General features: G+C 38.8%; 2 protein-coding genes across 11 annotated transcripts; one reads left to right on the top strand and one right to left on the bottom strand.

Annotated features, from left to right (window-relative positions):
• Nucleotides 1-132: 132 nt before the first annotated feature.
• sst5 (somatostatin 5) lies at nt 133-3,537 on the bottom strand. Its single transcript, XM_067579305.1, has 4 exons — nt 2,343-3,537; nt 902-1,421; nt 674-808; nt 133-559 (listed from the first exon to the last, which is right to left on the bottom strand). Exons 3-4 carry the CDS (start codon nt 800-802, stop codon nt 368-370), a joined length of 321 nt encoding a protein of 106 aa, XP_067435406.1. The 5' UTR covers nt 803-808; nt 902-1,421; nt 2,343-3,537; the 3' UTR covers nt 133-367.
• Nucleotides 3,538-3,675: 138 nt separating this feature from the next.
• On the top strand, nt 3,676-12,239 carry LOC137174162 (uncharacterized). 10 transcript variants are annotated; one of them, XM_067579297.1, is made up of 19 exons: nt 3,676-4,014; nt 4,214-4,266; nt 5,140-5,229; nt 5,315-5,466; nt 5,535-5,678; nt 5,799-5,846; nt 7,347-7,520; nt 7,661-7,757; nt 7,848-8,065; nt 8,627-8,780; nt 9,079-9,299; nt 9,380-9,497; nt 10,118-10,332; nt 10,797-10,914; nt 11,059-11,228; nt 11,309-11,406; nt 11,479-11,606; nt 11,714-11,764; nt 11,954-12,239. In XM_067579297.1, exons 2-19 carry the CDS (start codon nt 4,215-4,217, stop codon nt 12,040-12,042), a joined length of 2,337 nt encoding a protein of 778 aa, XP_067435398.1. In that variant the 5' UTR covers nt 3,676-4,014; nt 4,214; the 3' UTR covers nt 12,043-12,239. The 10 variants fall into 10 exon arrangements, with proteins under 10 accessions (XP_067435398.1, XP_067435397.1, XP_067435400.1 ...); XM_067579296.1 differs by lacking the exon at nt 3,676-4,014 and adding an exon at nt 4,029-4,135 and having other exon boundaries at nt 5,342-5,466; XM_067579299.1 differs by lacking the exon at nt 3,676-4,014 and adding an exon at nt 4,029-4,135 and having other exon boundaries at nt 5,580-5,678.
• The last annotated feature ends 428 nt before the right edge of the window (nt 12,240-12,667 follow it).

The raw sequence follows: 12,667 nt of genomic DNA, 5'->3' as shown, positions 1-12,667 counted from the left end.
ATCCAGGGTTTTGGGGATCTTGGTCCATCATTGAGACAAAAAAATGGGATAACTCAAGCTCTGCTGCTTTAATTTCGACAATTCTTGTTTAAATGTATCTCTGCTAAGTCCCCCAGTTTCATAGAAGTGCAATACAATCACTAGAATATCCCTTTAAGACACAAACAGAGAGAAATGAGGATGTAGCCTGACAAACATACCCTTTTAAATCAGAAAACTTTATTTTAAACACTGTGTACATCCTTATTAACCTCATTATTGTATGCAATCACCATAACATCTTTATTTTACAGTGAATGATCCATCTACAGCAAATGATATAGTGTTATTTACACTGAACTGACTATCCAGAGGGTCTCATCTCGTGTTAACACGAGGTGAATGTCTTCCAGAAGAAGTTGCGGCAGCCTGCCTTGCGCTCTCTTTGGGAGAGGGGAAGGTGTCGCCGCATCACCTCCTCCCTGACCCCCAGCTCCTCCTCCAGCTCGGGGAGCCTCTCGTCTCCTCTCGCTGCCATCAGTTCAGACATAAACTTCAGCAAGAGCAAGTGAGCAAGACCCTAAAAAGGGGAGGGGAAGAAAGGAAAGAATAAAAAATAGTCTCAGGCAAAAATTGTTCCCCATGAAAGAAGAAGAAGAGGCTCTGAAAGCGCACGAATCTATCAATGACTCACCTTGTCCTTTGTGAGGTCTGCTCTCAGTGTTTCTATCAGCACATCTCTGGGTGGAGCACCGCTGACCCGCACCAGCAGCGCAGAGGAAAACAGAGCCACCAGAAGAACCTGCACTTGAGAGCGAAGCATCTCCACCTCAAAAACAGCCAGAAGAATCCTCCTTTTATATCCCCTGATTCTTGTTTTCAACACCGACGATGTGCAACAATCCAAAATATAACCACTAACCAATCAGGAAGTGTGTGGCGGAAGAGCTGTTTGAGTAGGGAGATGTTGAGCTGATAAATAGTCTTCTTCCTCTTCAAATCCTCCTCATCGTCAAACCAACAAAAGGATGTGATTGGTTGAGAAGAATGGCTGTGAGAGAACGAGGATGTTGTGGACAGAAGTGTCACCAGACAGGATAAGGTCATCATTAGCCATGACAATGTGAACAACACAACACTGAGATGCTGTTCTCACAACATATCAAACAAAAACCTCCAACTTCTGACTTCAGAGATGATTCATACTTACGTCCAAATTATTTAAATGTGAAATATTAGATAAAAACATAGCAATAAACTCATACTTCACTACTGTCAGTCAGGATTAGCCACACCAGCTTTGTAGGTGTCCTGGTCTCAACATGAGGCCTGCATGCTGTGCAGTGTTAATGACACAAACTGACTCAAATGTTAATGAGCTGGTCCAGACACTGTTGACCAGTCCGACACTCCGCCACCCTTTCTGCCGTCACTTTGAGTCACTGGAAAATAAACAAAGATAATTAACATCTAAATGTCAGACAGTCTGAGGACGTAATTGCAGTGTTTCTGATACATAATATAGCAAGAATTTATATTTTAACCATCTCAAAAGGTCACAGGTGCCACTGAGCCACCCAGTACACTTAGTTTAGTGGTGGTCAAGCTGAGGGTCAGGACCCTCCAAGAGGTCATGAGGTCATTCTGAGGGATTGCAAACAGTTTACATGATAGGAAAGCAGTAAAAACATCTACTGTATGCTCCATAAAATTGTATTAATGTGTAATCTTTGCTTTTATCTTGTATAATTTTACCTCTTAACCCTTACACACTCTTCAACTTTGACTATTTTTTACATTAAAAATACCCTAAACACCATTTTTTTTGTCTGAAATTTTATTACTTTTTCTAAAGTGACCAAGAAAATGCAAAAATAGAAATATTTCAACTTTGTTTTTGTGCAGCTGATACATATTTTTGTACATAGAGCATGTTCCAGTTTAAATTTGACCTGTATTTATTCAAAAATGGAAAATTACTAAATTTATTGAAATTACAATGGCTGTTACAGCATGACCTCCTGTTTTAGGTAATGTTGGACCACAACATAGTATGATTGTGATTTTTTTTTCTCCATAAACAAATAAAAACCTAAAGAATACACACTCTCTGCTCTATGAAAGCTAGATTAAGGATTAATCAATGATTTATTAATGACTGAAGAGGTATTTATGAATGAAAAATAGATTTGTGGTTTAGTAGTTCGGCATAGAGATAAATTATGAGGGGATACTGTGAAGGGTCAGATTATGAAATTTTGATATCTTAATAGCCAAGTCAATAAATAGCATTAAACAAAACATCCCGTCAAACAGTGATTAAAGCCTTATTTTCACATCTCTTTCTTTAAATAGGTAGTGACCTTTTCTGCAGTTGCGTCTTCCTCTTCCTTCCCTGCAGGACTCTCACTGATGAGTCTGATTACTCAGTTGTTAATCATGACATGACTTGACTCTAAGTAACATTTTCCAAAGGCAGTGAGGATGTTGTGACCGCAGGCATCCAGCTGCGCTGCCCTGGACAAATAAGGAGAGGGGTCCAACACTGTGACGATCACACAAATCACACCTCCACTGCCTCCGTACCTGCTGCTACACGGTGTGAAGTAGTGTCAATGTGTCTGCAGTTTGTCAGGATCAATTAAACATCTTCGCCTACGGTTCATCTCAGTCCATGTGAGTTCCTCCTGCTGATTTGCATGTATCCGTAGGATACGTGACACATGACGTCTGCTGCTTCATAAAGATGTTGAGGTGATATTTTCAGTATTTAAACAAATGCTATTCCAGTCTGATTGAAACATCGAGGGGACATGGCCTTTTAGAGACCCTGGATGTATCTACATATACTGTAGTTTGTCAGTTTATTATGTACCTATAGCTGAAACAGCCCTAAAATAAATCCTAAATTCATATTATAGGTTATATGTTCAGTTTTAGAGAGGTGTGTGCTCAACTTTCTGGTCATTTGAAAGCTGTAGTCTGTGGTGCTGTTGAATTATATGAAGTTATACTGAGAAGTGTTATTGATGTAAATAATAGGGAGTCAACAGCTGCAACAAACTGCCCAATCATGAATCAACACATCTCTAAAACTGGTTCAACAAAAACTGAACATTATAATCTTCATAAAGGTAGAAGTTATTTGTAGGGTTGTTGTAATAAACTGCTTTAGTTTTAGCCAAGTGCAGCTAATCTAGCAATTGAGTAACTATACATTTTATCTGTAAATATGACAACAGCACTCTTAAGAAGGCTGATGGAGTGAGTGGGATTGGTTTCATGTTTCTGATAATGGAGAAACAGACAGAAGTAAAACTGTTGTTGACAAATGATAAGTGAGATGCTGGAGAATATTTTCAATGAGATGACTAAAGCTCACCCGGTTCCTCGTGTACTGCTGAGAGAGAAAGAGAAAAAGCAAACACTGATGTCGTTCAGCACTTCAGTGTTAAAGGATGTGTACAGTATGTGTAGCACAGGTGGTGAATGCGGTAACATGAAATAATATACAGTGTACAGGGTCGTAGCTACCACTGAGGGCACTGACCAGAGTGACCAGAGCACTGACCAGAGTGACCAGAGACAACATCAACTTAATTTTTAAATATTTTTGTGTGTTTAATTTTGTTTTTTTTTGCTGTGGTTGAAAGAAAATGGCAACTCATCATTTTTGAGTAAAAAACACAAAACTATAAGCCTGCTAGTTGGTAATTTTTCTAACAAAACCAGGTCCAAAGGTGCACTCATGACCTCAGTACTTATAAAATCCAGTCTACAATTTACTGGTAATGTACAGTATGTTCATAATGTTAGCATATCACCACTAGGTGTCACTGTAAGACCACATTTTTATTCAGTTCAGCCTCTCACTTGGTTTCACGTCAAACTATATTTAAGTATGTAGTGTAGTGTATTTAAGTTTTTGCTAATATACTTTTAGTTTGATTATAAGCGACCTCACAGCTGTGTTTATGCAAGAAGGCGTCCATCAAGAAAACAGACGTCAGTGCTAATTAGCTTCTCAATTAGCAGGTGAGTCTGTCAAAATGGCGTCATGTCCGGTAAATGTAAACAGCTTGAAAATCGTTATCAGAGACAGATATCAGGCGTCTTCTTGAAAAATGAAAAAAATATGTTTCCACATTTTGACTGTGTGAGTTTCAAATAGAGAAGTAAATACACGGTTCAAGTGTTAGTTCACGTAGTTGACTTGGATATTTATTTCTTCCAGCATGATGTTGCTCCTCGCTTCACCTGTGTGTGACAGCAGCTCAGTGCAGACAGGTAAGATCAGCTGTTATGTAACTATAACCACGACTGCTTCTATAAACTGTTTCATAACACATAACAGGAACAAGTGAGGCCCAGTGGACTCCTGCGGTCCTTCAGGAGGGTCTTTGGGGGCTCAAGGCAAAAATAACAGCACTGAATATTACTTCAGCCACGCTTATAAAAGGTTTTTCTTTCAATATAGTGTATTAACTTTCCAGAGTTTTATATTTCAGGACTATTAAAAATCCTCCACATGGGAAATGTTATATTACATCAGAGAGCCCCTGTCTGAAAACATATAGAGGATATGAAGGTCAACAGTGTGATATGGTGCAGTGAAATATAGAAAACACTGCACTGAAAGTGACACTGTCTGGTGCATAATTAAATAAAAAATCATTAGATCTGCACTATAATTAGTTTGGATATGCATGTATGGGGGCTTGGTAATATGGCTAAATATTCACAATATTATCAAGAATGTTTTTACAATGTAAGATATGTTATGGCAAATTTATGCAAGATTACATGTAAATGAGCAGATTTATGTAAAAAGTTCCACTGTTATGCATTACATCAGACAGAAGTCTTCACACAGATGTAAAACCAAAAAGATTTTGATATTTTTATGTCATAATTTGTTCAGTATCATTAATTTAGACTACTGACTTATGTAAAACGATAACTCAATGTTATCATGACAGAACAGCTACATGTGATAATACTGAATTCATGCCCAGCCCGACTGTATGTAATCTTCAGTGCGATTACCCAAACTTGTACATTTTCTAATCTCAGCTTCATGCATTTTCAAGTTCAATGAGATAATACATCTATTCAGGATTTAGTTGTGAATTGATGCCATCCTCAATACTGTTATTTCAGGAATATTTCAGATCAAATGTCTTGAGCGTCACTTTTGGCTCTCTGTCAAGTCCAGCTTCCTTGGCTCGAAGATCCGTTTTGATTTTGAAGGTATGTGTCCTCCAGAAATTGGGCAGCATAGAAGATGTTGGTAGATGGAAATGATTGTTTTTCTGCTCTACTAACCAAGAAAAAGTTCACTGTAAACCCCTGTTGTCACTAGACCAGTATGGACTCCACTTCCTGTCTGATGAGGAGGCCTCGCTGTGTGGCTACACCGTCCTAATCAATGATATTGGAGACCTGGTGTTCCGCGCCTCCTTCCTGGCCTGCCATGTCCACAGCCAGGTAGATGATCCTGCAGTTTTATGCTTTGATATATTGCAGGATCTTAACTACATACCTCTTCTCTGCAGAGGGGCTCAGACTATCACCTGCGTCTCTGGTTTGTGAATGGGCAGGCGGACGGGACGGTGGCAGCTTACCCCTTCCAGCTCCGCTGCTCCCTTCATGGGCGGTGGAGCACCAGAGAGATCGTCTGTGAGGAAAACTACATGGAGGTGAAAAGCTGACTTCTCCACCTCCTGTTTGATTGACTTTTCCTGACACACATGCTGGGACTGACAGAAGATTTGGTAAATGTGTGAAAGTGTATCAAACCATGTGTGTTTCCTCTCAAGGTGTCCATTCAGCGACCTGTCCTGCCCGCTAAATCCAAAAATGAGATGGTTAGTAAATGGCAAAAGTCAAGCGCTTGTCTGTACCGTAAGGCTGAGTGATTCAATTTTATCTTTTATCGACTTTCATGGGAATCATATTGTGATGATATGACCATATAGTCTTAAAATTTAACTGAATTCTGTTGTTTAACTGCGTTTTCGTCCATTCTTTTTTTGGTTAATCGAATAGTTTGGTCTATAATTGTCAGAAAATGGAAAAAAACAATTCCCAAAGTCCAAGATGCAACCTAAAACGTCTTGTTTTACCCCAAAAATAATGGTCCACAACCCAAAGATATTCATTTTACTGTCATAGAGGACTAAAGAAACCAGATTTTTTTTTCTTAAAAAAAATGACTCAAAGCAATGAATCGATTATCAAAATAGTTGGTGATTATTCTTCTGGCGAACGATAAATGGACTAATCATTGCAGCTGTAACGTTTACTCCAACCAAATCATAATCTAATCTGTGTGACTTCACACAGATTACTAGTTTACAAAAACATCACAAGTAATAAATGACACAAGCAACTATTCAGTGAACTCTTAAAAGCCCCTTTTCCCATTAAGTATAATGGGACACAACCAAACTTTCACACACATGTTGCTTGGATCGCCATAACAACACTGTGATAGCTCATTTTACTCATAAGTACCAGGAGGACTATTGATATTTTGACTGATAGCAATAAACACCAGTGCAAGCATCACTTAAACGATGGGAATTATTCATTTCTGTATAATGCTGTAGGTCTGCAGTTTTAGTTTATTTGCACACTTATACAACAGTATAAAATCCAGATAATAGAAATAAAACAAGATGAGACAGGAGAGGTCAAGAAGCTGAAGAGGCTTATATAACAGACCTCCTTTCAGTGTAAGAGAAAAAAAACAAAGGAAAAAAGATTATATTTAGATTCAACTTTATTGTCATTACACAAAGTACAAGCACAACAAAATGCAGTCAGGCATCTAACCAGATGTGCAAAATAGGGAAAAAAGTGCAACAGTCACAAACATTACGTGGTATAAATATGTAAATGTAAGAGGATCTAACTAAAAAGTGCATGTGAATGGTTATAGTATGTACATAGAAATAAAGTACTCATAAATACAAATACAACAAAAACTAATAATTAATAAATGACAATAAGAAACACACTAAATGAACAGACGAGTCCACTAATCAGCAGATATTAATCCTATAAAAACAAAGAAATGATACCATGAATTAAATGTGATGACAATTTATTTTTAAAATTGTAAAAGTTAGCGAGTTCTTGATATTGTGACCTCCATATCTGTACATACGTATCTGTATATTTTTAATAAGACAAAAGCATAGTCTTCATACCATATATTGCTACAAGGGTGTATACATTTCTTAATTCACATATATATGAACATATATGATGATTTTCTCTTGCTAATGTTTTCGTCTGTGGCTTTTAAAATTATACTCATTAATGTCAAATTAATTGATGAAACACCTCTCGTCACTAAACAGGGTGCAGATGTTGCAGAGATGTCTGTGATGTTCCACAGAGCCGATCAGCCGCCAGCGGAGGTCAGAGTTTTGTCCCTGACTGAGGCTGCTGCTCTGGGCTACCACATCTCGCCGCGTGGCTCACGTCTCACCCTCCGCTGTCACTATTCCTCCCCTCTGTCATACTTTGTCAAGGTACTCAGAGAGTGAATAGTCTATGCTGAGATGAGATATGTATCCATTAGTCATCTCATTCTTTGCTTTTAGTGTCAGAGATTTGTTTTTGTTTTTATTCATGGATGCCACGTACAGTTGTTTTCATCTATTTGTCGCAGGAAAAGGGAGTTGATTTAGAGATTGTCAGTGCAACCATCCTGTATCGACTCCAGAGCGGCTTCCTCACTGTTGACACCACCGCTGCCTGCGCTCTGAGTTAGTACAGTTTATCAGTATTACATTATTTGGCGACTTCAACACCTCTCCTCTACAGTGTGTCTCTTTCCTCTCCTGTCTCACCTCCAGATGAGGCTACAGCAGATGAATCTGACCTGCTGTGGACTGTCCCTTACATCCTCCCTCCGCTAGTTCACGGTCAGTTCAGGGACAGAGGTGTGAGGGTCGGAGTGAACGGTGAAGCTCTGAGCGAGTCTGACATTAAAAAGAGAGAATACAAGATCAGTCTGCAGGAGGGGAGAGTGGAGGTCAGGATTCCTGCAGGAGCCCAAGATGGACACATTAAGGTAGAATAATAAGAGATACTGCAGAATATTAATGAATATTACACAGCAAGTACGTTTTGTCTGGACGCAGTGGCTCCTCTAGATCAGTGGTTCCCAATCTGGACCCTTAAAATGAAGCTTATCTGAAAAATTGATTATTTTCTTCTGTGACTTTTTCACTTTAAGGATTTTAGAACCTCAAACAGCTGAAATATGTACAAAAATAGCAAGAAAATTAGGAAAAGTTACAAAACTAAACATAATTTTGTGTAGCAAAATTTTTTTAGGGACCCCTTTCGGAACCACTACTCTAAAGAAGTTTTTGGCTTTTTTATTGTAATACTTTTTTTTGTTTATTATGTATTTTGTGTGCAGTTGCACTGATTTTTTCATATGTATTGTCCATGTCATGTCCTTATTTGCACTTTGGCTCCAGAGAAGAATAATATTCTTTCTGCTCAATTGTATAGAGATGAATAGCTATAAAAGTGAAAATATAGACAGAAAGAAATAGAAATTGACTTTATAACTGCAAACATTTCTTAGAGACTGATATGGCTTTGTCTGTTGTAATTTTTCCAGAGTGGTGTTGTGAGGGGACAGTACAGCTGGTCTGTGTCAGTAGATTTATTCTTCAAGAGTCAGTGGGAGGACGACTACTGGCCTCTCACACAGCATCGATCTTTCCGGCACCTTAAGACTCCTCTCATGCCACAAACGCCAGTCTTCACCCACAGTAAGGCTTTTTTAGACCTCGTTGGGTCGTATATTAAAGTTTTAATCCTTTCAGACCCTCAGAAGAGCAGCTCCTGTATCTGATTACAGTGCAGACAATACAAACATCGGGCTGTAAGGATTCATTTTGTCACATGTATATAAAGAAGAAAGTCAATAAATGGCATTTTCAAGAATGTGTGTTACTACCAAATTGGGAAATAATCATTACAGTTGTGTTTTGGATAGAGCTGCATTTTGACAAATCACCCACACACATAAAAGAAACAGCATCATTTTGTCTCTCTTTCTCTCTACAGACTCAGTGCTATCAGAGGGATTTTTTTCTGTCACTTTAGGCTCCTTTGCACCTGATGTTTCCCTCCAGAAGGTGACAGTAGAGGGTGGTGGTGGCCTTTTAACATGGACCCAGAGCCACCAGACTGATATAAACCTCATCGTGTCCAAGCTCTCCTACCCCAACGGGAGTCACTTCTACCTGCTCAGGTTCCCACTCTCACACCCCAGAATAATCCCAGAGGTGAGGCTGACTGATATTGAGCAGTTTTAGCATGTTCACAAGATCATATATGTCTGAAACAAGCTTCCATTTAATCCCAGTATATAGGTGGCGGCCATAAGATGTACAGCCTCTCTATCACCTTTATTCTCTCCATCTCACCCAGTGGAGAAGTGTTTTACCATCAAGTCACCATAGAGCATAGTGTTGAGTACACAGGTGAGTGACTTCTTGCATGTTTCAGCCCAACAACTACTAATTAAAAGTAACTAATAAGTTACATTACTGCTAACCATTTTGTAAAATATACGATAAATTTTGATTTGACTGACTTTCTAACTCCAGGCTGCCATAGATTTCTCTGGATAACATTTTTATTTAAAAATCAAAGATTGCAAAGATTTAAAATTTGCCCCAGAGATCAATAATCCAGCAAAGTGAGTTTTTAGTCTGCTTTCTATGTTAAATTGTTTTAAAGTGATTGATTGAAAGTGATGAAGATATTAAAAAGTCTTCCAGGTTGGTGCATTGAAGTGCAGCTGAGAATCATCCGACATATGAAAATAAAAATGTTCACGGTGATGTCTGAAGCAAGTTTAATGTCTCTTCATGTTGATTTTCATTGTACTGGCAGGAAATATAACTAATAGCCATGCAGAAGGTGAGGAAATCCATCTGAAAATGGCCAACAGTAATGCAAAGTAAAGTATGTGATTAGTAGTTAATGAGCTAAACATGAGTTCCAGTTGTAAAAATCTGGATAAACTCAACAACTAAAGAACAAAATGTCAGCGTCACTAATATGTCCACCTGATGAGTTACCATCTACCCGGCTGCAGCACCAGGTTCACCCAGGCTGGAGGGGAAGTGCACAGAGAGCAGCCTGCTGGTGCTGCTGGACCACGGGGTCCAGGCCGAGCTGCAGTGGGAGCTCTTCCTTGGAGCCCACGGGCTGGACTGGGAGCTGGTGGAGATGGGGGGGTTCATAGTGGAGGCGGAGGTGGACCACTTCACTGTGGAGATTCCACTCTACAGCCCTGGGATGAAGTATGAGGTGATCAATCTTTCTTCCACACATTTTTTAAAACCTTTTTACTCTTATTCCAGTGAATAAATCTTTTTTTTTTTTTTTTTACAATATTCTTACCTGTTTTCCAAACGTTTTGCCTTATTACCACAGTCTAGATCTTGTTTTACATTAGCACCATGTCAGTATTTACCTTTATTTCATCTTTGGGACCATTTAGAGGTTCAAAAAACTATTAGGAGATACTTGCGCTTTTAACTTAATTGGGTTTTTCTTTTAATCGCCCATTTACTCAACTACTAATGCCTAATCTTACTTAATCTGATACAAGGATACCATCTGTGTGCTCAATTCAGTAAATGAGTAAATTAAGGATTAGGAGCACTCCTCAGGCCTCTAAAAGCATATTCATGCAAAGAGAGTATTTTAACACCTCAGGGACACTTAAATTACCATGAAAATAAAACACGTCCCTTTTTTTCCACATGCAGGAGCTGACATTGCGAGGTCTTGTTGCTGGAGTGGAAGTGACAGTAGTGGAGTCAAAGTCTCTGAAAGTGCAGGACAGGCTTGTCCATAAATGCACATTTCCTGTTCGAGAACTTCTAGGTACACAGCAGAAGTGCAAACTGAAGCATAAAAAGTAAAAATGTGTGGCTGTTATTTCAGTTTTACAAGGTCGCATCAGTATGGTCACCTTGTCTTTGTCTTATATTTAGTTTATAATATCTTGATGCTCTGTATTTCTGACAGTATGCTTGCCAGAAGGGCGGATGGTGGCAGTAGTCGACACCACACACACCATCCCACCTACCCAACCCAACCGAACCACCCTATTGGACCCCAGCTGTGTTCCTATGGAGACGGACAGTGCCAGAGCCCTTTTCAACTTCAGCTTGAACTCCTGCGGGACAACTGTAACTGTGAGATACTTTGATTAGTCCAAATTCACACAGAAACTTAGCTTTCTGGCCTGTTTTCTGATCTCATCATATTTCTGTAGACTGAGGGAAACTTCCTGGTTTATGAAAACCAGATAAGTTATCCTCAAGATTTTCTGCCTTTGGATGAACCTGTTATACACCGAGATTCTCCATACAGGTGAGAAATGTACATTAAACTCAATCTGTCTTTGTATCAGATGAAGGCTAATGTGAGTTTTGTTTGTCACAGGCTGACTATCCAGTGTCGCTACCCAGCAAACGACAGCCGTATTCTCGCTATCCATCGACCTTTGAACTCATCTCCGGACCTTTCACCCACGCCAGTCAAACGCACTCGCAGGGAAGCTGCAAACACAGGTGCTTGTGTGTGTAGAGCTTGCAGCATTTAAATCATTTGTCATCTGATTTTTTTTTTTATACATATTTATGTAAATGTGTGATTTATAATTTTGCACCCCAATCAGGTCAAACAAAACAGAGGGTGAATTTGGAGGGACATCAACAATGTGATCTAGGTAGTGTAGAGTTGCTGTGACCTTTGTTTAAACTGTATTGAAATCATCATCAACACATAATCTACTTTATATTGAAACTAGACTGGGTGGAGTTTTCTTATATAATGAAGACCAATTACGTACATATTTTGCCATCATCTAAGTTGGTGTCAGGAACAAGATGTTTAACCTCTTGTCTCTTTTTTGGAGTTTTAGTCTGGATCCGGTGGACGTTTGTCTCCTTACTGCTGCTACTGATGATCTGCATGTGGGTTTCTGCATACTGGACCTGTAAATGAAACAAATGAACACCGTTTTATTTAATTAATTTATTTTTTGACTGTGTTGTCTTTGTTGTTTGTTACTTACATTTGTCTTTACCCTTTACAAGGCTTACAAAGTATGAGAAATGTAATGAAAAATTATTGTTTCCTTTTGTAAAAATGTATTCAGTGCTGTGATTTGTTAGGTGTTCATTAAAGATGACTTAAAATGGCATTGTCTACTGATCATCTTAATACTTCAAGTATCTCCTACTGAAATAGAAAATAGAGACTTTTTAATGTTTTAATGAAGGTGGACTGGTGAGAAACCTAAACCTGACGATTGAGCTGTAATTAACCTTTTTCATGGCAGACATTTAAACATGTCATAGCAGGAGAAGCAAAGGCAGAATTAATTACTTGAATAATGTCTTAATTCACTGATGTCTCATTTTGAGGGCCCTGACATCTAACTAGCTCACTGACATGCTCCTTTAGACACCAACATGGAAGCAATCCATTGTTAATATTTGCTAATACCGGTGCTTTTCCTGCTGTCACAAGTCAAAATGTCTCAGGTGAAAAGGTCAACTGATTGAAAGATGGCTTGATAGCTAATGAGCTACATATGTGTGTGTAACACCTGAGGGCCTCTGATTGG

This window comes from Thunnus thynnus, chromosome 22, assembly GCF_963924715.1.
Source record: "Thunnus thynnus chromosome 22, fThuThy2.1, whole genome shotgun sequence".
Lineage (NCBI taxonomy): Eukaryota > Metazoa > Chordata > Actinopteri > Scombriformes > Scombridae > Thunnus > Thunnus thynnus.
This window is presented reverse-complemented; position numbering and strand designations above follow the sequence as displayed.